The 26,670-nt window shown below is 36.3% G+C and overlaps 1 protein-coding gene across 1 annotated transcript in view; it reads right to left on the reverse strand.

The window, feature by feature from the left end:
- GNAQ (G protein subunit alpha q) overlaps nucleotides 1-26,670 on the reverse strand; it is a 316,302-nt gene that overhangs the window by 54,994 nt on the left and 234,638 nt on the right. Inside the window, exon 5 of the mRNA XM_068973670.1 lies at nucleotides 25,153-25,282. Coding sequence (XP_068829771.1) covers nucleotides 25,153-25,282 — 130 coding nt within the window. The remainder of the gene's footprint in view (nucleotides 1-25,152; nucleotides 25,283-26,670) is intronic.

Raw genomic sequence — 26,670 nt, forward strand, 5'->3', positions numbered from 1 at the left:
GAAAGAGCATGTTTAGTGTCATTATTTTTTTTAGAAAATGAAAACGAAGAGGCACCAGGTGAAACTAAACAGAGAATTAAAGATATATTCCTCTTGTCTGTATCACATGAGCACAAGTGAGCGGGAAGGATGTCTACAATCTTCTGCGAGGGACAAAACTGACTTGAACTACTGATCCCTCTGATTCAGTGTTTAGTGGACGGGACTGGCTACGTAATTTGCAGGGCCCAGTGCAAAACAAAGAATGTGTGGCCCACATTCAGAAACGAATATGGTGACATCAGAGCATTAAACCAAAAGTGAGGCCCTGTGTGACTGCATGTGCTTGAACAACCTGGGAAGCTGGTCCCGTCACTGGAAGAGATTCTGCAAGTTAAAACATACAAACCAGATAGAATTTACGGTTGCAGCACTTTCTGACAGTTTTACCTTAAACTGAGCCACAGGAAAAAATATGTCCCCAGACACTCAAACCAAAAACAAAATCCAAACCCAACTCTGTTAACTGGGAGGTTGGGAGGCAACTATTTCCCACATGCCCACTTCAAACTTGCTGTTCTTCCTAATGGAGACGAAGATCCCAGCAACAAGCAGATCACCTTCCCACAGATGACAATGACTTGCCAGTGAAGAGCATTACGCAATGCAGACCTGGAATCCTTCTAAACTATACTCTAAAGTTTACATTGCACTTGGTCCAAACACACACATTCACACAGATACAACAGAAATTGAAGTTTCACGAAACAATCATTCTCCTGACTGTGACATTCTTTGACAGCTTCTATACAATTTCATTTAAATTTCTCTTTAAAAATAAAATATTATTTTTTAATGAGACTGCTCAAGACTCACCATATGGAGTTCACAACTCAGTAACAGTTCCAACTCACTGTACTGAAATCACAATTTGGAAGCACTGTTACAGTGGCTACTGTTTTCCTCTTTTTCCTGCCAGGTGTGTTCTCCTCCACACGCCCCAGTCTTTCGGAAATCCAATCTGCCTCTGACCACTAGGTCAGTGTATCAGCCCCTCCTTGAGATTTTCAGTTCTGAGCTGGAGTGGAAACTCCATTTTCTGTTGGGTTGCTAAGCTGGGAAGATGTAATTTGGGATTGTTTGAGGAGGAGAAAAGAGAGATTAGCAACTAAATTCCTGGTTCAAGGAACCTGGAAGGCAGCTTCCCAGCTGCATGAACCACTATGTGCTTGAGTAAGTTTGTGAGAATTTCTCTCTTTAATTCCAAAGTACTAACATAAACACTATGATAAGCAAAACATGTAAGCAGATAACAAGTTATGAATATGAGTAGCTGTATCTTAAAAGCATATTGACTTCAGCTCCTTTATTAATGCATAATAAAAAACCCTTTCCTTCTGTTCTTAAAGGAATTTTCTTAAAAAAAAAACAACTTCCTTTTTTTAGCATTTGCACAAATAACACTTTTAATCATGTTTTTATCTTATTGAACAAATATTAATTAGGTCTATTACTCTAGCTATAAGGCATAAATGTCAAATTAGAGTTCTTTTAAAGAACTCATCTCTACTGAATTAGCCACAGATGCTGATGTTTAGAAATGAAACTTATACCAGCATTTCTTTCACTATTAAAATTATCAATAATATGAATCATCATTTGCCAAATGGACAGCTATGTGCTCCAATTAGTCTACATATTATTTATTTTAATAATCCTCATGACACTGAGACAAATAGCATCCTTATTTTGTGCATTAAAAGGGAGGCACAGGCATAACTAATATACTTTGGCTATACTTTAATATAAAATAAAAAGGTAAAAAAAACACGTTACACAGCTTGAAATGGGTGTAGCTGCAATTCAAACCAGGACTCTTTTTACTTCCTACTTTCCTGTTGCCTCTTAAAGGACTGTCTTCTAATGTTCCCAAAAAGAAACCTCTGTTCCCTTATTCATTTTTGAAAGTGACAATTCACATCACATGAACTGGCAATTCAAAAAATAAAATATTGCTCTCATTCATTTCATCACTTCATTGATAAAAACATACTAGTGATGTCACTGTAGCAGATTTAACTAAGGCAGCAGAAAAAATGTAAACAATGATGGCTATTCTTGCCTCAGAGAGAGTCTTAATCTAATCTCTTTGAAGAAAATTTCATGCAATCCGGACTTCCTATTAAATACTGAGTCTGGAATTCCATCAAATGTGCTATTTTTCTGGAGAAAATAATCCATCACAACATTGTATAAAACTGTAAATAATTGAGAACAACTAAATTATCCATAAGTAGAGATGTGTGAAACAAATCAGACTACATCTTAAAAAAATACTATTTTAGATACTAAAAATGATATTATGGATGTATAATTAATACCAAATAGAAAGTTGTTCATTATATATTGATGTAAAAAATAAATTCAAAATAACACTATTTTAAAAATAATTTTAAGATTTATTATATTTTAATTATTTTAATATTTAATGATTTAAATACATTTTTAAATGCATCTGATTTTGATGATATAATACAGGTGTTTTTATTGATGCATACAAAATATCTGGAAGGTTAATGTGAAACTGTTAATGGGGATTATCTCTGAATGGTTGGATTAAGGCCAATTTTGTTTTTATGTGTCATTTATTTTGCTCATCTGCATTTTCTGATGTTTTCCATGAACATATATATTATGTGAATTAAGAAACTAGATATTTTAAAAGTTTAAGAAATCTTATTTTTTAAGCTTATGGATTAAATGCAGTTAAATTTTTTTAAAAAGCTTTTTAGGCTGCTTTTTCTTTTCCTAATTGCTTTAAGAAGCATATAGTGGAGGTGTGAGTGAATAGAGAAATAAGTACAAATGGCTAGTCAAAGAAGCTTAGCCATATTAGAAAACATCCATTTTCTGTCAATTTGCTGAAAATGTCTTCAAAACTGAGACAGCCTTTGGAGACAATGCAAATTAAGGAGTTCACTGAAGTAAGGGAGAGAGTTTTATGAGGCTAGGATTTATCTCAGTATTTGTTTGTTCATCTTAGATGGAGCAAATGCAGAGGGTTTAAAGCTCAAAATAAATAAAAGCTCTACCTTTGCAGATGCTTAAAACGCTGTGAACTGGATGAATCTGGACCACTTTAGTGGCTTCCCAGGAGGCTCAGTGGTAAAGAATCCGCCTATCAAGGTAGGAGACAAATGTTTGACTCCTGAGTTAGGAAGATTCCATGGAGGAGGAAATGGCAACCCACTCCAGTAATCCTGCTGGAAAAATCCCATGGGCAGAGAAGTCTGGCGTGCTACAGGCCTTGGGGTCACGAAGAGTCAGATACAACTGAGCCATTGAGCATGAAAGCATAAATCTCTAGCAGCAGAATTACCGGATCAAAGGGCATAACCACCTCAAAGGGTTTTACGTATTACCATACAACTGGCAGACTGTACCAATTTATCCTTCTGCCAGCAGTATAGGGCTTCCCTGGTGGTTCAGACAGTAAAGAATGTGCCTGTAATGCAGGAGACCCGGGTTTGATGCCTGTGTCAGGAAGATTCCCCTGGAGAAGGGAATGGCCACTCACTGCAGTATTGTTGCCTGGAGAATTCTACGGACAGAGGAGTCTGGTGGGCTACAGTCCATGGGGTTGCATAGAGTTGGACACGACTGAGTGATTATCAATTTCACCAGCAGTATATAAGAATGTCTGTTTCTCTACATCTCTTTCCTTTTAATCATTGTCATTCTAATTGCTTAAAAAAGACACTTTCACATATCGCCTGTACTTCTGTGATTATAGAAGGATCAAATTTAGCTTTAAAAATCAACTTAGAGAAACACATACAGAGGAAGAAGGAAGAACCTCCACAACACAAATGAAGTGGTACACGCTGTCAGTATCAGTAATTCTAAACCTCTGAAAACTAATCAAAGGCTTGCTACAATCTAAAGAGAAACAACTTAAGGAAAACTGAACTGGGTGAGAACAGTGAGTTTTGTGGCATTTTAACTTGTGCTATTCCCACCCCTCTTCCCAACTCTACGGTAGTCTTGAAAATTAACAAGTCTCCCAGCCACAGCAGCTGTAAAAACCAGCAATAATATTAAATTTAAATGAACTAACACTCCAATAGGCATACTGGCAGAATGGGAAAAAGAATACAATCCAACCATATCCTGGCTACGAGAGATTTACTTTAGATTCAGACACAAAAAGGTTTAAAAATGAAAAGATAGAAAAAGACATACTACACAAAAGTAATCAAAAAAGAGTTGAGGTGACCACACTAGTATGGGACAAAATGGACTTTAAGACAAAAAATTGTTACTAGAGACAAAATGGGACATTTTATAATGATAAAGGTTAAATTCATCAAGAAAATCTAACAAGTATAAACACATAATGCCAAAATGTAGTCGCAAATACATGAAGCAAAAACTGACAGAATTGAAAGGAGAAAGACAATGGAAGAGTTTAAAAACTTCAAAACTTCACTTTCAATAATGGATAGAACAACTAGGCAGAAGATGAACAAATAGAAAGGAGACTTGGAAAACACAAAAACCAACTAGAACCAACACATATGCACAGACACAACAACAGAATTCACATTCCTCTCAAACGTTCAGATGGCAATACTCTCCTGATTGAAAGACATCTTAAACATCATCCCTATCAAATCCCAGCTGGATTGTTTTTTCAAGAAATGGATAAGCTGATCCTAAAATTTATATGGAAAGACCCAGAATAAGGTCTTTGCATTAAGGAAAGGCCTTTCCTTAACCATATTTAAAAATTAACTCTTATGGATCAAAAATTAAAATGTAAATGCTAAATGCTCATTTTTTTTAGAGGGAAACATAGGGGTAAATTTTCATAACCTTAAATTATATTTCTTAGATATAATACCTCAGCATAAGCAATTAAAGAGAAATTGTTGTTTAGTTGCTAAGTTGTCTGACCTCATGGACTGTATAGCCCACTCTGTCCATGGGATTTCCCAGGCAAGAATAGTGGAGTGTGTTGCCATTTCCTTCTTCAGGAGATCTTCCCAATCCAGGCATCGAACCCATGCTTCCTGCACTGGCAGGAAGATTCTTTACCACTGGCCACCAGAGAAACCCAAAGAGAAATTAGATTTCATTAACATTAAAAACTTTTGTTCATCAAAGGACACTTTCAAGAAGGTGAAAAGATCATCCAGAGAATGGGAGCATATATTTGTAAATTATATTTCTGATAAAAGCTTGAAAAGTGAGTGTGAAAGCCATGTGCTACTCTTTGCAACCCCATGGACATGGGATTTCCCAGGCAAACAAACTGGAGTGGGTTGCCATTTCCTTCTCCAGGGGATCTTGACCACCCAGGGATCAAACCTGGGTCTCCTGCATCCCAGGCAGATTCTTCACCATCTGAGCCACCAGGGAAGCCCGGTGAAAGCTTAGAATGTACTATATACAAAGAATTCTTACAACCTAACGATAAAAAGACAAAAAAACCTATTTAAAATGGGCAAAATTTGGATAGATACTTATCACAAAAAGATATACAAACGGCCAGTAAACAAATAAAAATGTTATTGGTTATTGAGGACATCAAAACTACAATAAGATATCATTTTATAACCAATAGCATGGCTAAAATTTTAAAAAAAGCAGACAATAACAAGTGTTGGCTAGGATATGGAGAAGTTAGAACTTTAATACTGGTAAAGTAATACTGGTAAACTTTAATACTGGTAGGATTGCAAAGTGGTACAGTTACAATGAGAACAGTCTGGTAATTCTTCAAATGCAACCACAGAATTACCAAACAACCCAGAAATTTTACTCCTAGGAGTATCCAAAAGAAGGGAAAATACATGTCCAAAGAAAAAAGTGTACACAAATGGTCATAGCAGCATCATCTGTAACAATAATAAGTGTATCAACCCAAATGGCCATGCAGTGGAATATTATATGGCAATGAACAGGCACTAAAATATTATCACATTATACGATTTCATTTGCATGACTGTTCAGAATAGGCAAATCCATAGAGACAGAAAGTAGATTAGTGGTTGCCTAAAGGCAGGGAGTGGAAGGAAGAGGGAATGACAGATGATCATGAAAGAGTTTCACTTTGGGTGATTAAAATACCCTGAAATAACAGAGCAGTGACTTCCTGTTTCTAGTCTGGCATGTAGGGAGCTTGGAAGTTGCCACTCCATCCTAACAAATAAAAAGGTGAACAAAAGTTAAGATCAATAACTCTTCAAATCCAACAGAGAAGGATGGACATAAAGCAAACCACTGTCCCCTGGAGAGACAGATTATGTGGGTAGAGAATCACAACCTGCTACAGGAGAGACCATGAGAAAAAAATCTCTATAGGAACCAGTGCTGAGGTAGGAAAACCTAAATTGTAATTGACAAATTGCTGGAGCTCAATGTGGACAAGACCATTATGAAAAGAACAGAGCATTCTGTTCTTCTTAACAAGGGCTGCCCTCAAGAGAAACTATTTTACCAGAGTCTAAAGTATTGGGGTTTTATTAGAGCTTAACTAAGCTGGGGAAAGGAAACGGCCACTTTCAAATAATCTGAGCCATGCTATCCCATCTAACGAGGCAGGTGTATATGTTGAGGGGACATGGAAGATATGAGAGGTATCTGCAAAGGTCATAACTTAGTAGCACAGATTTAATAAAAGACTGAGACCTCATCATAGGACTACAGAATGCTTCTCCTTCCCCATACCTGGCAACCACATTACTAACAGACCTACTTACAGAAGTTCCTTTCACCCAGTATATCTTTAACAGCTATCAAGAAAAAAATCACAAGATATATGTAGTTACCATTAAAAGGCTAAAATTCAGTTTAAGAGAGCAAGTGTCAGAATGAGACTTGGATATGGTAGGGAATGTTGGAATTATTCAACTGGTAATTTAAAACAACTATGGTTAATATGCTACAGAAGCTAATGGATAAAGCAGACAGCACGCAAGAACACGTAATATAAGGAGAGAGACGGAAATTCTAAGAATGAAAAAGAAATGGTAGAGGTCAAAAACATTGTAACAGAAATGAAGAGAGCATTTGTTTACTAGAAAAAACATGCTGAGGAAAGAACTGCTGAGCTTAATAATATCTCAATAGAAACTTCCAAAACTGAAAAGCAAAGAGGAAAAAGACTAAAATCATTAAAAGGAGCATAGCCAAGAACTGTGGGCAATGACAAGAGGTGTAACATATGCATAACGGGAATAAAAGAAGGACAAAAAGTGAGAGAGAAAAAGGAAAAGGAGAAATACTTGAAGCAGTAACAACTGGGTATTTCCCCAAATTAAAGTCAGATACTAAGTGGGATAAATATTAAAAAAAAAAAAAAGAAAGCAAAAACAAACAGAAAAACCAAATGTAGGCATATTATATTTAAGCTGCAAAAAAGACAAAGAAAAAATCTTGGAAGAAGCCAGAGGGGAAAAAAGCTCCCATAGAGAAGCGAAGATAAGAATTGCACCAGACCCTTTTTCAGAAAACATGTAAGCAAGAAGAGAGAGCAGTGATATATTTAAAGTGTTGAGGTGAAAAAAAAATAACCACCATAGAATTCTGTACCCTATGAAATTATCCCTCAAAAGTGAAGGAAATATAACACCTTTCTCAGACAAAAAGTGAGAAAACCTACTGCCAGTAGATATGCCTTGAAAGAAAAGAAATTATTTAGAAGGAAAATGATATAGGTCAGAAATTCAGATTTACATGGAAATAGAATAAATGAAGGTCAAACAAAAACATCTGTTTTTCTTATTCTTAATTGATCTTAATTGATTTTGAACTGTTTGCTCAAAATAATAAGAGAATAATGTATTTGACTATGAGTGCTTACATATATGCCTATGTATTCTTATGTAAGTAGGAATGAATGACAGCAATGATACAAGAGGTGGAAGGGAGGAATTAAGACTGTTTTGTTATAAGTTATATATACAACCTAATGCTTTCATATAAAATATTCAATTAAACCCACAAGAGACAGAAAAGAAGACAAAACAGGATCAAAGAATAAAGGCAATGGATAGAAAACAATATCAAATATGGCAGATACTGTTCCAACCATATTAATAATCAGTTTAAATGTCATTGGTTTAAAGACACCAATTTAAAAGCAGAAATTATAAAAATTGATCAAAAAAATAAGACCAATTATATGTTATCTACAAGAAAATCACTTCAAATATTCAGACACGTGTCAATTAAGGATAAATGGATGAAGATATATATACTACACTAATACTAATCAAAATAAAGCTGAACTAGCTATATTAATTCGGAGAAGGCAATGGCACCCCACTCTAGTACTCTTGCCTGGAAAATCCCATGGACGGAGGCGCCTGGTGGGCTGCAGTCCATGGGGTCGCTAAGAGTTGGACACGGCTGAGTGCCTTCACTTTCACTTTTCCCTTTCATGCATTGGAGAAGGAAACGGCAACCCACTCCAGTGTTCTTGCCTGGAGAATCCCAGGGACGGGGGAGCCTGGTTGGCTGCCATCTCTGGGGTCGCACAGAGTCGAACACGACTGAAGCAACTTAGCAGCAGCAGCAGCTATATTAATTTCAGACAGAGCAGACTTCAGAGAAGGATAGTTATCAGGAATAAAGAAGGACATTACATAAAGGGCTTAATTTTCCAAGAAGACATAACAATACTTTAATGTAAGTGAAAGTGAAACTGAAGTCGCTTAGTCCTGTCCAACTCTTTGCAATCCCATGGACAGTAGCCTACCAGGCTTCTCCGTCCACATGATTTTCTAGGCAAGGGTACTGAAGTGGGTTGCCATTTCCTTCTCCAGGGGATCTTCCCAACCCAGGAATTGAACCGGGGTCTCCCTCACTGCAGGCAGAGGCTTTACCCTCTGAGCCACCAGGGAAGCCCCACTTTAATGTAAACCTGCACTTAAAATTAGAGTGTCACAATATATGAGGTAAAAACTGATATAACAACATCCTTCTATCATAAACAGACAGATTCAGCAGGCAAAAAATCAGGACATAGCTGAACTCAACAGCGCTATCAGCTGAATATAACTGACAGCTATTGCTGACTTCATTCTAAAATAGCAGACTAGAAATTCTACTCAAACTCACACTCAACATTAATAAGACAGACCACATTTTGGGTCATAAAGCATACCTTAATATATATAAGAAATGACACAAGGTATGCTCTCAGACCACAAGAGCATTAGACTAGAAATCAATAGCAGAAACATGACTGGAAAATCCGAAAATATGTAGAGGTTAAAAAACACACAAAAGGGGAAAAAGAAATTTTAAGATAAATTTTATAATATTTTGAACTAAATAAAAAAAATTATCACACTTGGGGGAAATTTATAGCATTGAATGCAAATATTAGAAAAGAGGAAAGATCATATAAGAGATTAGATAGAAGAAAGATCAATTATTTATGGTTCCACCTTAGAAAACTAGAAAAAAGGAGAAAATCAAATCCATAGTATGCAGACAAAAATAAATAATAAATATCAGAGCAGAAGTCAATAACACTGAAATCAGGAAATTATCTAGTTGTTCTCCACAAACTGAATCATTGAAAAGATCACATTAGATCATTAATAATAATAATAAATAAATAAAATTAGTACACTTTAAGCCAGGTTAACTGAGGAAAAAAGAGAAGATACATATTATTGATATCATAAATGAAAGAAGGGACATTATTACAGATCTTAAGAACATTAAAAGGATAATAAAAGATATTATAATTTCCCCAAATTTGATAATCTTCATGAAATGGATCAATTTGTTGAAAGATACAATCTGCCAAAACTTATACAAGAAGAAATAGACAATCTAAATATCCAGTAAAGAAACTGAATCAACAGTTAATAATCTTCCAAACCAGAAAACAAAAAGCCCAGATGGCTTCATTAGTGAATTTTATCAAATATTTAAGGGAGAAGTTATGCCAGTTATCTGTAATCCCTTCCAGAAGACAGAAGCAGAAGGAATACTTTCTAACTTATTCCATGAAACCGCATTACTCAAATAGCAAAAGCAAAAACATTAAAAGAAAACTACAGACCAGTATCTCTCATGAACTTAAGATGCAAATATCCTCAACAAACATTAACAAATCAAATGCAACAATGTATGAAAAGAATTGTACACACCATGTCCAATGGGATTTATTCCATGTAGGAAAGGATAGCTCAATACCTTAAAATCAATTAATGAAATTCATCACATCAATGGGCTAAAAAAGAAAAATCACATGATCCTATTGATTGATGAAGAAAAAGCATTTGATAATATTCAACACTCATTCATGATAAAAATTCTCAGGAAAACTGGAAATAAAAAGGAACTTCTTTGACTTGATAGAGAACATCTAAAAAAATCCTACAGCTAACCTCATGCTTAATGGTGAGAAACTAGAAGCTTTCTGGCTCAGACCAGAAACAAAGCAAGAATGTCCTCTCTCACCAATACTTTTCAACACTGTAATGGAAGGCCAGCTTAATGTAGTAAGACAAGACAAGGAAATAAAGGTATATAATTTGGGAAGAAATAAAGATTTTGTTTGTCATAGATGACATGATCATTATACAGTATCATTTACATTAGCAGAAAAAAATGAAATACATAGGTGTAAATCTAATAAAACATGTACAAGATCTCAATGAAAAGAACTACAAATTTGATGAAAAAAATCAAAGAACTAAATAAATGGAGAGCTATTTCATGTTCTCAGAAAAGACTCAGTAACACCAAGGTATCCGTTTTTCCTTACTGACCTACAGATCCAACAACATTTCAATCAAAATCATAGCTAGTTACTTTATAGATATCAACAAACTGATTCTAGGTTTATATGGATTAATAAAAGTCCCAGAATGGACAACACAATATTGAAGAAGAATAAAGTTGGAAGACTGACAACTACCTGACTTCAAGACTTACTATAAAGGTGTCATAATCAAGATAATATAGGTGAAAGAACAGACAAACAGAAAACCCATAAACAGACCCACATAATTATAGGCAACTGATCTTTGACAAAAGAACAAAGGCAATAAAATGGAGAAAAGATAAGTCTTTATAATAAATGTTGCTGGAATGACTGGACATCCATTCATTTTAAAAAAAGGACTCTAAGTCTAGATCTTTCACAAAAATTAACTAAAAATTGATCATAAACCTGAAAGTAAAATGCAAAACTATGAAAACATAGGATAAAATCTAGATGACTCTGGTAGTGCAATGATGTTTTAAGCTATAACACCAAAGGCACAATTTATGAAAGAAATATTTGATAAACTAGACTATGTTAAGATTAAAGACTACTCTGCAAAAAACAATGTAAAAATAATAAGAAAAACTACAAACTGGGAGAAAATATATGCAAAAGATGTAAAGGATAAAGAGCATTATCCAGAATATACAAAGAACACTTAAAATTCAATAGTAAGAAAACTAACATGAGAAAAAAAAAATGGGCCAAATATCTAAACAAACAATTCACCAACAGATGACAAGCAAGCTTATGAAAAGATGCTCCATATCATAGGCTGTTAGGAAATGCTAATTAAAGAAATATCTCTACATACTCATTAAAATGGCCCAACTCTGGAACACTGCCAACATCCAGTGTTGGGGAGGATGTGGAGCAACAGTTTTCATCAAATGCTACTGGAGATGCAAAATGGTATTGCAGTTTTGCAAGACAGTTTGGTAGTTTTTAAATTTTTTTTAACAAAACAACATACTCTTATCATATGATCCAGTAAACTGCACTCACTTGTATTTATACAAAGGAGATGATAACTTAGGTTCACACAAAAACCTGGACATGGATGCTGATAGCAGCCTTATTCGTAACTGCCAAAACTTGGAAGCAACTAAGATGTCCTTCTGCACGTGAATAGATTCACACACTACAGTACATCCAGACAATGGAACAGTATTTACCACTAAAACAAAGCCATAAAAACACATGGAGGAACCTTAAATGCATTTTACTAAGTAATAGGAGCCAATATGACAAGTCTACATACTGTATAATCCCAACTACATGACATTTACTGAAGACAGTGAAACGAACAGCAGCTGCTGGCGAGCAGGCGGGAGGGAGAGAGGAAGGACGAAGAGGCAGAGCACAGAGGGTTTGAGACTAGTAAAACTGTTCTGTGTGACACCACAGTGGTGAATACATGTCATTGTATCAATACATTTTTCAAAATCCATAGGCTATACAACAGAAAGAGGGAATCCTGAAGCAAACTATGGACTTTGAGTGATAATCAAGTTTCAACGTAGGTTCACTGATTCTAACAAATGTACCATGTAACAAACTCCTTGCTAGAGGATGAAGATAATGGGAGAAGCTACTCATGAGTGGGGAAAATAGCTGTACTGTTTCCTCAATTTTTCTGTGGACCTAAAGCTGCTCTAAAAGAAACCCCAGTGTTTTTATATATAAAAAATAATTATACAAGAGTGATTTTGTCCAATTCAATCAAAATACTAAAATCCACTGATGTGTATACTTTAAAAGAGCAAATGTGATATTTTATGAATTAAATTTTAATAGGATGTTTAAGCGGTTTAATGGCTCAGCTGTATTCAATTCTTGGTGACTCCATGGACTGTAGCCTGCCAGGCTCCTCTGTCTGTGGAACTCTCCAGGTGAGAATACTGGCGTGGGTAGCTATTCCCTTCTCCAGGGGATCTTCCTGACCCAGGGATCAAACCCAGGTCTCCTGCATTGTAGGCAGATTCTTTACCATCTGAGCCACCAGGGAAGCCCCTTAATCTTTTCTACTACTTTGCAATAGACTCTTTTCTACTTCCTATATGGCTGGACTCTGCTTCTGACATACTCTTTCCCTCCCAAGCGAGTCACCAGCTTAACAAATCTCTCTCATGTGTATAGTCTGCCCATTGCTGCCCTCGCCCCGATGCTGCCACCAACTGGCTTCCTACTGCTCAGTCCCCACCTCTTATTAAAAAAACAAAACAAAACAAAACAACACAGCGTCTTTGGTAGACTCACCTAGGCTGAAAGAAAGGACACTAGCGCTTCTGGTTTGCTCTTGCATAGCTGCTTTATTTCAGCAAAGAGCATTTCTGCCATCTTCTTGATGACAATAAGGATAAATCAACAGGAAAAATAAAAATTCCACTTATAATGTACATAATAACAAAGTCTCAAACATAAAAGTGTGGAATTAAAAAAATAGACAAGTTTATGACCAAAGTGGGATAGTAGGGGAAAGGAAAAAAAGTAAGTTGGGGGAGAGGAATATATGTATTATTTTTCAGATGGCTTTATTTTCTCATCCCCAAAGTGAGAGGGCATTTTTTCTCTTTTTTTCCCTTCTTTTCAGGGATTCATTTCTGTATACTTTTATGAGCCAACCAAGCTATACAAAATATATTTTTAATAATACAAGATTGTGTATTATATATCAAATTACCCTACAGTGTATGTAAAATTTACTTTATACATATATTTTCATTTACTTAAAAGAAATATATAGTTTATCTTAAAACAGAAGTTTAATTTATATTAAATTATTTAAATTTTCTCTAGTGTTCCCAAATTACATAAATGGGTAGTTACTATGCAAATTATTTTAATATCAAAGAAAAATCACAAGCGAGTGGTTACTTATGTTTATAACATTAAAATGCTGGTGTTAATATTAGCATTTAATTTTAAAATGAATTTAGAATTATAAAAAGGTCCGTACAGTCAAAGCTATGGTTTTTCCAATAGTCATGTATGGATGTGAGAGCTGGACCATAAAGAAGGCTGAACACTGAAGAACTGATGCTTTCAAACTGTGGTGCTGGAGAAGACTCTTGAGAGTTCCCTTGGACAGCAAGGGGATCAAACCAGTCAATCCTGAAGGCAATCAACCCTGAATATTCATTGGAAGGACTGATGCTGAAGCTGAAGCTCCAATACTTTGGCCACCTGATGCGAACAGCCGACTCACTGGAAAAGACCCTGATGTTGGGAAAGACTGAGGGCGGGAGGATAAAAGGGTGACAGAGGATGGGATGGCATCACCGACTCAATGGACATGAGTTTGCGCAAACTCCGGGAGATGAAGAGAAGGACAGGGAAGCCTGGGGTACTGTAGTCCATGGGGTCCCAGAGTAGGACATGAATAAGTGAATGAACAACAACATAGAATCAAAAAATAAAGGTGGAACTGTACAGGTAGCATTCAAAAAACAAAAAAAATTACAGCAAATGTCATGTTAAGAAGTCCATTTCCAAAATATACATGCTATGCACTATAATTGGGAGGGAAGATTCCTTATGGAGGATATGTAAAGGAAAAATTTAAAAGACCAATAGAATGAACCACACTAAAACACATTATTTAAGGACATAAAAAAGCAAGTCAATGAGTAGCAGAAGTTACTTGCAATACAGATAACTTACAAAGAACTTGTATCAAGAATATAAAAAGAAGAAAAAGAATATAAGAACTCTATGTTAATGTTTTTCCAAAAAGGCAGATCAATATAAAACTGGCAACAGAAATGAATAGGCTCTTCAAAAAGAGAACATACAATGGTAAAGAAATATACAAAGAACTCCAACTCATTATAATCAGGGAAATGTAAACTGATACCACAAGGAGATGCTGCTGCTGCTGCTGCTAAGTCGCTTCAGTCATGCCCGACTCTGTGCGACCCCATAGATGGCAGCCCACCAGGCTCCCCCATCCCTGGGATTCTCCAGGCAAGAACACTGGAGTGGGTTGCCATTTCCTTCTCCAATTATACACCTAATATAATGACTATAGTTTAAAAGTTGACAATATATATCTAAGCTGGCAAGGATACTGATCAACTGGAACACACATATACTACTGTTTTCAAAGTTCAAACTGGTAGCATAAGTGGGTTGAATGGTGACCCCCTCAAAAGGTACGTCCATGCTGTATTCCTTAGAACCTGTGAAGGCAACCTGATCTGGAAAAAGAGTCTGTGACTATAATGAAGTTAAGGATCTTGAGATCACTTCGGATTATCTACTAGGCCCTAAATCCAATGACAAGAGTCCTTATAAGACAGCAGAGAAGACACAGACATAGAAGAGAAGGCCATGTGAAGACAGGCAGAGACAGGATGAGAAAAAGAAGGGATTTTCCCCTATAGCCTTCAGAGGGATTTCAGCCTGCTGATACATTGACTTTAGACTTCTAACCTCCAGAATTATGAGCTAGTAAATGTCTCTGGTTGTAATCCACCAAATCTATGGTGATTTGTTACAGCAGCCCTAGGAAATGAATACAGGCAGTATCTAGCACAGTTGAACATATACATTCCTTGTGAATGATCAATTCTACTTCTATCCAAGAGACAATGAGCCATATATAAGACAAAAATATGAGAACATTCATATTACCATTATTTGCAACAGTCCCAAAGAGAAAACCACTTAGATATCCATCAAAAATAGGATGGAAAGATAAACTGTGATGTATTCATTCAACTGAATAATATACAGTAATCAAAATAAAAAACTGCAGCTACGCACAACATGGATTTATCTAATAAACTTATTCTGAACACAAGAAGGTAACACAAAAGAATTTACTTTCATTTATATGAAGTTCAAAATAAGTAAAATTAATCTACAACGTTAGTACCCTGGGAAAGTGGGGATGGAATGGTTTTAACATACATAATGTTAGAACTTTGCACTGCAAAATAAGAAATCACAATTTCAAGCACATATGGAACATTTATAAAAATTGGCCACTTCAATGACAAAAGCAGCATTCTAAACAATAAATGGTGAGCTATACAAATGTCACATTTATGGATGGTGATATTTAATAAAGTTGAGAAACAAACCTCAAATTTACCTATACGTTTATTAAAGTCCCAATCAAATTTGTGTTTTGGAATTTGATAGGCTGATCTTAAAATTCAAGTGAAAGACTAAAAGACCAAGAATACCCAAGAAAATTCTGAAGAACGAGATAGTTAGATTTGATGCTCTAGAGATATAAACTAGTGATTTTATAACTTTTATATTGCTACAGGAGTAGTAAATAGATCAAATAGAGGGCCCAGAGGAAGACGCAGGCCTGTAATAAAACCTGACGCACATCTCCCATGTCACTATTATCAGTGCGAAGGAGGACCACTGAAAGAGCTGACAAAAACAAAACCAAAAAACACCTGCTTAACGTCCTTGGAGAGCTACAAAGTAGTGAAGAAATACAGGTCAGGATTTGGGGAGTGACAAGTCTGGAGGAATGAGCCCAGGTTTGGGGGCTACTTTCCCAAGGAGTTATTTGCTGATTCTGGAGATGGCAGCTGAGAGACTTCAAGGGATGAGGCTCAGTGAACCATCAGGGATCTTGCAGGCTATGCACTAGGAGCGAGGGTATGTCCAATGAGAGAGGCCCCTGCATGCACTACAGCTCAGGTCTACAGCCACCAAAAGGGCTAACAGGACAACATCAAGGGTTGGCAAAGATGGGAAGCGACAGACTTTCAGGCATAGCTGGTGGGGCTGTAAATTGGTTCATTCACTTTGGAAAATACTTTTGCCTTATCTACCGAAGTTGAAGATATGTATTCCCTAGATGCCTTCAATTCTACTCCTAGGTAGATAGGCAGTAGAAATGTAAACCAAGGTACACAAAGACTTTTACAGGAATAGTCACAGTAGCATGATCTGTAATGTTCCCCTACTGGAAACACACAAAAAGTCTATGCTTAGTAGAATGGATAAACAATTTGTGGTATTTTTAGGCAACAGAGTACTATTTGGCGATGTATTGATAAATGAATGAACTATATAAAATATACATACCTTACAAAGATAACACTGAACAAAAGCCAGATATCAAGGTTTATACAAATAGCATTCCATCTGTATAAAGGTCAAAGAGCACACTATTTGATTCCTTTGTATAACAGTTGAACACTAGTAAAAACTGTAGTATTCAGTGATACATATTAAAGCATTAAAACTAAAGAGAAGAGCAAGGAAGACATGCGAGAGCAGTGGTGACCTGCTGGGGGAGAGGCACTAGCAGGGCTGTGGTGGTCTTGCAAAAAGCAATGGCCTATTTCTTGGACACACAGATGCTTTGTGATAAACCAATATGCAGTACATGTTTAAAATTTGTGTACTTTTCTTTACATATATGTGTATCTTTCAATAATCAAAAAGGTAAGAAAACATCAGTGGATATGGATGATGGATTTTATCATTCCATAAGGGATACTGGATCAACTGAACAGAAATATGGCAAGAGTATATCAAATATTTACTTCCTATCACACACACAAATCAACTGGAGGTGTATTAAAAACCTAGGAAAAGCAAAAATCTTTTAAATTTTACTAGAAAATATGGGATATATCATCATATTCTATGAGATAAACTTAATTCCTATAACATGAAGTCTAAATACACAGCTTGTATTCATCGTATTCTATGGGATAAATCATCATATTCTGTGGGATACAGTGAATTCCTGAAGAAAATACAATAATATGATCAGTAAAAGCAAAGGGTGAGTTGACCATATTATGATTAAAACTCTTCTCTAAGATAAAGTCAAAAGACAAACCACACATGGAGAATTTTACAGTCTCCTGAATCAGAGAAGGCAATGGCCACCCCACTCCAGTACTCTTGCCTGGAAAATCCCATGGATGGAGGAGCCTGGTGGGCTGAGTCCGTGGGGTCGCAAAGAGTTGTACACAACTCAGCGACTTCACTTTCACTTTTCACTTTCATGCATGGAGAAGGAAATGGCAACCCACTCCAGTGTTCTTGCCTGGAGAGTCCCAGGGACGGGGGAGCCTGGTGGGCTGCTGTCTGTGGGGTCGCACAGAGTCGGACACAACTGAAGTGACTTAGCAGCAGCAGTATCACTGAAATAGTTTATAAAAACAAAGGTAAACAAAATCTACTTTCCTGACCATTCTTTGTTTTATTCTTATATCAAGCTGTGTATTTAGACTTCATATTACTGGCCTGTCACAAACTTTGATGTTACAACACTGACTTACACTGAGATAAACTGGCCTTAGGAATTCTGATATTTGGTTTCCTGGAAGAGTATTATCACAGATACAATTTACGACCTCCTGCAGTATCTCTGTACAAACAAACTTGCTGGAACAGTCACTTGGAGGGCTCTGTACCAGGAGAAATTTTATTTTTTTAAACAGACAAAGTGAACCCTGTAACAGACTATGATTATTTCCTTTTAAAGGACAGAAATGGTATGGACCTAACAGAAGCAAAAGATATTAAGAAGAGGTGGCAAGAATACATGGAAGAACTGTACAAAAAAGATCTTCATGACCAAGATAATCATGATGATGTGATCACTAATCTAGAGCCAGACATCTTGGAATGTGAAGTCAAGTGGGCCTTAGAAAGCATCACTACGAACAAAGCTAGTGGAGGTGATGGAATTCCAGTGGAGCTGTTTCAACTCCTGAAAGATGATGCTGTGAAAGTGCTGCACTCAATATGCCAGCAAATTTGGAAAACTCAGCAGTGGACACAGGACTGGAAAAGGTCAGTTTTCATTCCAATTCCAAAGAAAGGCAATGCAAAAGAATGCTCAAACTACTGCACAATTGCACTCATCTCACATGCTAGTAAAGTAATGCACAAAATTCTGCAAGCCAGGCTTCAGCAATACATGAACCATGAACTCCCTGATGTTCAAGCTGGTTTTAGAAAAGGCAGAGGAACCAGAGATCAAATTGCCAACATCAGCTGGATCATGGAAAAAGCAAGAGAGTTTGAGAAAAACATCTAATTCTGCTTTATTGACTATGCCAAAGCCTTTGTCTGTGTGGATCAAAATATACTGTGGAAAATTCTTAAAGACATGCGAATACCAGACCACCTAACCTGCCTCTTGAGAAATCTGTATGCAGGTCAGGAAGCAACAGTTACAACTGGACATGGAACAACAGACTGGTTCCAAACAGGAAAAGAAGTACGACAAGGCTGTATATTGTCACCCTGCTTATTTAACTCATATGCAGAGTACATCATGAGAAACGCTGGACTGGAAGAAACACAAGCTGGAATCAAGACTGCAGGAAGAAATATCAATAACCTCAGATATGCAGATGACACCACCCTTATGGCAGAAAGTGAAGAGGAGCTAAAAAGCCTCTTGATGAAAGTGAAAGAGGAGAGCAAAAAAGTTGGCTTAAAGCTCAACATTTAGAAAACGAAGATCATGGCATCCGGTCCCATCACTTCATGGGAAATAGATGGGGAAACAGTGGAAACAGTGTCAGACTATTTTGGGGGGCTCCAAAATCACTGCAGATGGTGACTGCAGCCATGAAATTAAAAGACGCTTACTCCTTGGAAGAAAAGTTATGACCAACCTAGATAGCATATTCAAAAGCAGAGACATTACTTTGCCAACAAAGGTCTGTCTAGTCAAGGCTATGGTTTTTCCAGTGGTCATGTATGGATGTGAGAGTTGGACTGTGAAGAAGGCTGAGCGCTGAAGAATTGATGCTTTTGAACTGTGGTGTTGCAGAAGACTCTTGAGAGTCCCTTGGACTGCGAGGAGATCCAACCAGTCCATTCTGAAGAAGATCAGCCCTGGGATTTCTTTGGAAGGAATGATGCTAAAACTGAAGCTCCAGTACTTTGGCCACCTCATGAGAAGAGTTGACTCATTGGAAAAGACTCTGATGCTGGGAGGGATTAGGGGCAGGAGGAGAAGGGGACAACTGAGGATGAGATGGCTGGATGGCATCACTGACTCGATGGACGTGAGTCTGAGTGAACTCCGGGAGTTGGTGATGGACAGGGAGGCCTGGCGTGCTGCAATTCATGGGGTCGCAAAGAGTTGGAGACGACTGAGCGACTGAACTAAACTGACTGATTGGTAACTAAGAGACACTTGCGGAGAAGGCGATGGCATCCACTCCAGTATTCTTGCCTGGAAAATCCCATGGACGGAGGAGCCTGGTCGGCTGCAGTCCATGGGGTCGCTAACAGTTGGGCACAACTGAGCGACTTCACTTTCACGCACTGGAGAAGGAAATGGCAACCCACTCCAGTATTCTTGCCTGGAGATTCCCAGGGACAGAGGAGCCTAGTAGGCTGCCATCTATGGGGTTGCACAGAGTCAGACACGACTGAAGCGACTTAGCAGCAGCAGCAGCAGCAAGAGACACTTGACTAAATCTATGGACTACCGCTGGAAAGGTACCTAATTGTGTGGTTTTATTTCAATTCTTAATCTCTTTCCAATCCTTACTGTCTTTTCAACCAGATTTTTTAGGTGATTTATTTCATCCTACTGTGTGTATGTGATTATGTACACACACACAAGCACATATACACACACAGAGAGGCATATAACATTAATATAAAGGAAAAATCTAATAGATATTTATTATATTAAAGTTTATAATTTCTGTTGATCAAAAGATATCATTAAGAGAATAAATGGCAAGCTACAGAGTAGAATAAGATGTTGGAAATATGCATAACAAAAGGCTCAAATCCAAGAATATAAGCAACTTCCACAAATCAGTAAAAAAAAAAAAGATAATTGAAAAGAAAAATGAACAAAGTTTGTAGACAGCAGAGCTAAAGTTCCAATCTGATGTCTTGCTTTATTTTACTTAAAAAAATTATTATTTTACTTATTTGTAATGCTATCACCTAGCAACAGTGACAATCACTGTTTACACTTTGGTCTTGGTAGAAAATCTTCTATTTCCTTTCTTTTTTCAGGGGAATGGGTGGATGCTAATAACCTTCTCTATATAACACTTATATATGCAATTTGTTGCAATTACAGAAATCAGATTATACCAAATACAGTATTTTACAATATTTTCCATATAATTAATAAAAAACTATTTCAGAGATTATACTAATACATGTTCCATGTAAAGTCTTTAAAAGATCTGCAATATACACCCACACAAAAAGTATCCCTGTGTATCTACTTCCCCACACCCTTACCAGCACCAAGTGCAGGCCTCTGGTTCAGACTCATAAATGGTGGTCAGAACACTTCCTCCTTGCTTCCTTCAAACATTGAGAACAAAGAAATTAAGAAGGAGCAAAATAATGAGGAAACAGAAATGCCAGGGAATGAAAAGGGTGTGTGATGGAGTTTAGAAAAGAAACAAGTGGCTGAAAGTGAACAAAGGAATGAGGAAATGGGAAAGGGGTTAATGTTTTTTTTTTTTTTTAAGTAGGACATCTTTCAGGAATATTCCTATTAATCAGGCCATGACTCAGAGATAACTATACTAATGACTGAGGAGCAAGATGTAGTTTCTGACTTCATAATTTGATTGAGAGTGGATAAAGGAGGGCTAGACTGAGATGACTTAGCAGCAGCAGAACCAATCCCACCAAGACTGGATACCTTAACTTAAGCTTTAACTTTTGGAGTTTGGGTTTCTTCTCAATTTTTAGTCAGTTTCCTCTCGCCAGAGCTGAATTTTATCTGAGAAAAATTCCCAAACTTCACTTGGAGTTTTTAGAGTAGAACAAAGCATGTGCTTCACACTTTCAAAGAAAATGTTCAGGCTCTGGTTGCAGTTGAATAATTTCAAAATGGCTTCATTTAAAGACTTCATATAAATATGAAAAAAATTGATGAACAAAAATTTAATCTATAAAGTAAGCTGAGAGCAGAAGAATTGATGCTTTTGAACTGTGGTGTTGGAGAAGACTCTTCAGAGTCCCTTGGACCGCGAGGAGGTCCAACCAGTCCATCCTAAAGGAGATCAGTCCTGAATGTTCATTGGAAGGACTGATGTTAAAGATGAAACTCCAATACTTTGGCCACCTGATGCAAAGAGCTGACTCATTGGAAAAGACCCTGATGCTGGGAAAGATTGAGGGCAGGAGAAGCAGGGGACAACAGAGGATGAGATGGTTGGATGGTATTACCGACTTTTGATGGACAGGGAGGCCTGGAGTGCTGTGGTCCATGGGGTCGCAAAGTGTTGGACATGACTGAGCGACTGAACTGAACCGGGAAGCATACACTCAAAGAAGAAGTGTTGAAGAAAAAGAGTCTGAGTTTTTGTGATTCTATAAAAAGCTTGGTCTGTAAGACAGTCCCTGAGTCAGTATCTGAGAAATAACAATGTTTTAGTGCTCAGATATTCACATAACAGAGAACCACAAAAACAGGATTAAAAGATGGAATTTGGATACACACTGATGACCTGAACTATGTTATGCAAATGCTTTATTGTGTTTCTTGGGCTTTAAGGGACACTGAAATAATTATTGTACATGTGAAAGGATTACAGCAGAATAGCTGGCTCCATGCTGGTATGCTATCACAGGGAAACCAAGACAGCAAACGGAATATGGAAATCAACACAGCTCTACAACCCTGATTATGCTCACCCACTGTTTGCCCACATATTTCCTTCTTTGGAGAAAAAAAATAAAGAAATTAATTCCCCAAACTCTTAGAAGACAGAATCTAGACAGACAAAAGCATATCTACATAAAAATTATGAGGACTAATACATAAAGTTTTAAAATATTAAAAGCCAAAGCAATAACCTAAAATAAAATACGTCCTTTAACTGCTTTTGCTAGTGGTCTGCAATGCATTTTCCACAGTTCCCCAAGATAAAAAGGCAACTGTCAGCATCCATTCCCACGTTTTTCTCATGAATATATATCAAGGGAAGTACAACAAAGTCTGCTTTGGATTAGAGTTATGAACATCAGATTTCAAAAGAACAAAATGTTTTAGGAGTTTATTCCAGCTTTGTCTCACCAAACCCTAAAAATGTGGGGAAAGTAGAATTCTATAGTTCTGAGTTTTCTTAAAGATTTTACAAAGTAGAGAGGCAATGACATTTTCATATATTATTCTAATTGGAAAATAAAAAAGAATAATGGACTACATCCCAACACTTAAAAATACTTTTGATAGTGTTTTCCAATTACCAACAGTGATGACTATGGATAACATAGATGAAGAAATTAATGAGCAGCATTATTTTTTCTTATTATGTTTAAGGCCATCTCCAGTACTACCAATCAGACTTGACTTGATGTTTGAGAAAAGAACATCATAAAATTACAAGGTAGGCTTAAAAAGTATGCACAAGTGATAAAGGAGTCCTAATGAATAGTAATAGATTTATTATTTTAATTTGCAGCATAAGACATCACCACAGGAATCAAGAAACTGACATATTTTTAGATGTACATTAAGTACTTATACACTGAATGGCAAGTTACTGTGGAAACTTTCATTCTTTGGAAACTTTAACTGGATTTATGTGCTAGAATTAGCTGATGAGTTGCAAGTTTTGAAGTGGTAAACTCATTAGCATTAAATCACAAAATATATTTCTTTATAAATATAATGCATTTATCTTATATAAAATATGTATTGGTAAATATTTGTTTTCCTCTAGCTATATGTAAATAGTGACAAAAGAAATTAATGTATGCATGCTTCTTATATCTTCTCTGTAGTTGAAAACATCTTAAAATTTTATTTCACTGGACAGCAAATTAAAGAAGAGAAATGATGACCTTTATAACTAAGGACTTTTTCCTCTCCTACTCTCTATACTGACAAAAGCATCTTTCTTTTTATGAGGTCCTTTAGGTCAGTGTCAATTTTTTTCCCCCATTTCTGTATCTCTTTAGATACCCTGGTATCAAGCACAGAGTAGAATGAGCCCTCAAAATATCTTTTGTCTTGATTCAACATTCAAATAAGTGAAAAATGTTGTCGTATTCTCCCCAAATATGCAATGTATTTAAAATATTATATCCAAAGATTATGGAATAACAAACAGCTATAAAAATAAAAATACATACTGAGATATCATAGCTAAAATTCTGATGGCAACTGCTTAACTCAAGTGTGATAATTCTCATATATCTTATACTTTGTAGGCACTTGGTGTTACAGAAGGCAAATGGTGATTAAACCTCATTATTAAAAAGAAGTCCCTTAAATAACAAGATATATATGAAAAAAAAAAAAAGAACTTCTTTGGTTCAAAAGCCATATACTTATAACCCAGGAAACATTCAAAATGTATGAATAGGTAACTTATCTCCATATGGGATATTTGTTCATCAACTTTTTATCAATCCTATATACAAAAGAAATGCTAAAGAGGACTGGGTCTGTATTTTAATGGAAATACTAACACCTGAAGAAAAATAAAATATTTAAAAGGACCAAGAAGCCAGAATTCTTGTGTACCCCAAAAATGTACAGAATTAGAAGTACATTTTAATATGCCAGATCTTATTTTAATCAGCTATTGGGGATTTCTCACGTCCTTCTCTTTATTTTCTACCCTATTAGGATGATATTTAACATCTGCTATTGGCATGTCAGTCTGCAAACTCTGCCTCTAGCAGGAAAACAATGGTGTCTTCTCCATTTCCCCAATACACACACCGCACTCCAGATCAAAGTCACTGCTTTATATGGCCCTTAATTATTCTCCACAATCAACTCTGACTCATGATGGCACCTTTATCATCCTAAAAATCCTTATTTATACTTGTTAGAATTTTATGCAATAGGGAGATGACAACCCTGAATCAGCTCTCCAGACTGGCATATCAAGGATGCTTTTTCATTCACTCAGTGCTTAGAAGAGATTAAGTTATGCAATAGCCTCCAGAATTCTGTAAGAGCAGAGAGGCCACATCACCAGGACACTTCTTGGCTCCAGAACAAACTGATTTAGAGCCCAGCTGCAAAATCACTCACATTTGCCAAGAGAGATTTTGAGTATTCTTTGGGACCCACCCCTCACACAAACAATGATTCAAACAAAATGAAAACAAAACAAAACAGGCTGACTCACTCCAACACTCTTAGCTCCATCCTGTAGGAAGAAGGCTATAAAATAGTGTGATGACTAGCCTAGGGATTTCCTGGTTATTTTCATTTTCAGAGCCTCTGTCTAGTGTAAAAAGTATCAAATGGGGTCTAATTAGACCTGAACACACAGACCTGCTCAAACATCTTATTGTTCTGAGTTAAAAAATTCTCAAATCAGTAGTTAAGAAAGTAATGAAGTCAGTTTACCCCAAGCCCCATCAGTTATTTGTATCAGATATTAAAATGATAATCCATTGCCTGTTCACAGAGCACTCACCTCATTGTCTGACTCCACGAGAACTTGATCATATTCACTAAGCGCTACTAGAAACATGATAGAGGTGACGTTTTCAAAGCAGTGTATCCATTTTCTTCTCTCTGACCTCTGGCCCCCTACATCGACCATTCTGCAAGGTTAATAACATTCATATTAATGGCACATAAAGAAAAGCATCAATATAGCTTTACTTATAAACTTAAGAAGTGTACTTTCTGAAGAGAATGGTCACCAAAGTCAATTCAATTAATATTTATTGACCACCTACTAATTTTCTTTTACCCAAAATCAAAGTCAAGACATTCCACATAATAAATCATTGCAGTTATTAAAAGATTACCTGGCATGTATGAAAATTATGACCTTGTAAAAAAAAAAAAAAAAAGAAAAGAAAGAAATCCTGTGCTAAGCCAAGCAAAGAGGGTATTTTATTTGACCAAGCACAGAAGAGTCAGAAACAAAATGAGTTTTATTTGTGTTCACCTCTAATAGCAAATAGTATCTTCAGTTTCTTTTCCTATAAAATGAGAATGAAGATCTTCATGTATTTCTCAAGGAAGCTAGAAATGTTACCCAGAAGCTAGAAGTATTACCCAGAAAGAGCAGCAGTAGTGAAGGAGAAAGTAGTAAATTTTCATTCTATTTTCCTATGCAAATTTAGGCTAGGTTAATCAAATGCATTTAAAAGATGTAAGATGCCATACATTTCAACATGAGCGTGTAAATGCAAGTAAATTTGCAAACACAACCCCACTGATCTTCAAGCGTTTGAGGCTGTTTTTTTCTTCCAATATTGACAATAATTTGTACAATCATGCCGATAGCATGGTGCAATAAGCCTTACGCACAAATCAGCTTGCTATGCTGCTAGAAGTCATGAGTATAGAATTAAAATGCTGTAAGAAGCCACCATATGAATTATTTCAAGAATTTGTTTTTTACACATCAACTCTGTGCTAACTCGTTGCTCAGGAACTGACATCAATTAACTTGGATGCTAATGTCCACATGAAAATATCTAGCAGAACTTAATACTGAATCTAAGTTTCTTCAAACTGTTGACTAAAATGTACACAATGTCTACAAGATAAATATTTTCAGAAATTGAGAGTTTTAGGTACAAAAGTTTGAGAGTAGGGTTCTGAAAGTGTTTGTTGAGAACTGTAGTTGTTCTTGGCGTCTTCCTGGCTCTCAGGGTCAAACCTAAATTAAGAAATCAAGGTTGTTCCAGTGATTGTTTTGAAAAGTGTTCATGAAAGAGATATCTGAGGGGCAAAACGATGGATCCATGGAGACCTATGAACTACAGCCATCAAAACTAGATTCTTAGACATCAAAACTAGAATCTTATATAAATATTAAAATGCTAGCTCTTCTCTGGTATTGAGTGAATAGTATGTTCATTTATACGAAATCCTCATTTCCTGAAATCCTGTCATGCTAAGCTCTATAACATGCTTTTGATTGTAGCAAAAAATTATTATTCTGTCATTATTTTTATTGAAGTACCAAAAAATG

This window comes from Capricornis sumatraensis, chromosome 6, assembly GCF_032405125.1.
Source record: "Capricornis sumatraensis isolate serow.1 chromosome 6, serow.2, whole genome shotgun sequence".
In the NCBI taxonomy this organism is placed as follows: Eukaryota; Metazoa; Chordata; class Mammalia; order Artiodactyla; family Bovidae; genus Capricornis; species Capricornis sumatraensis.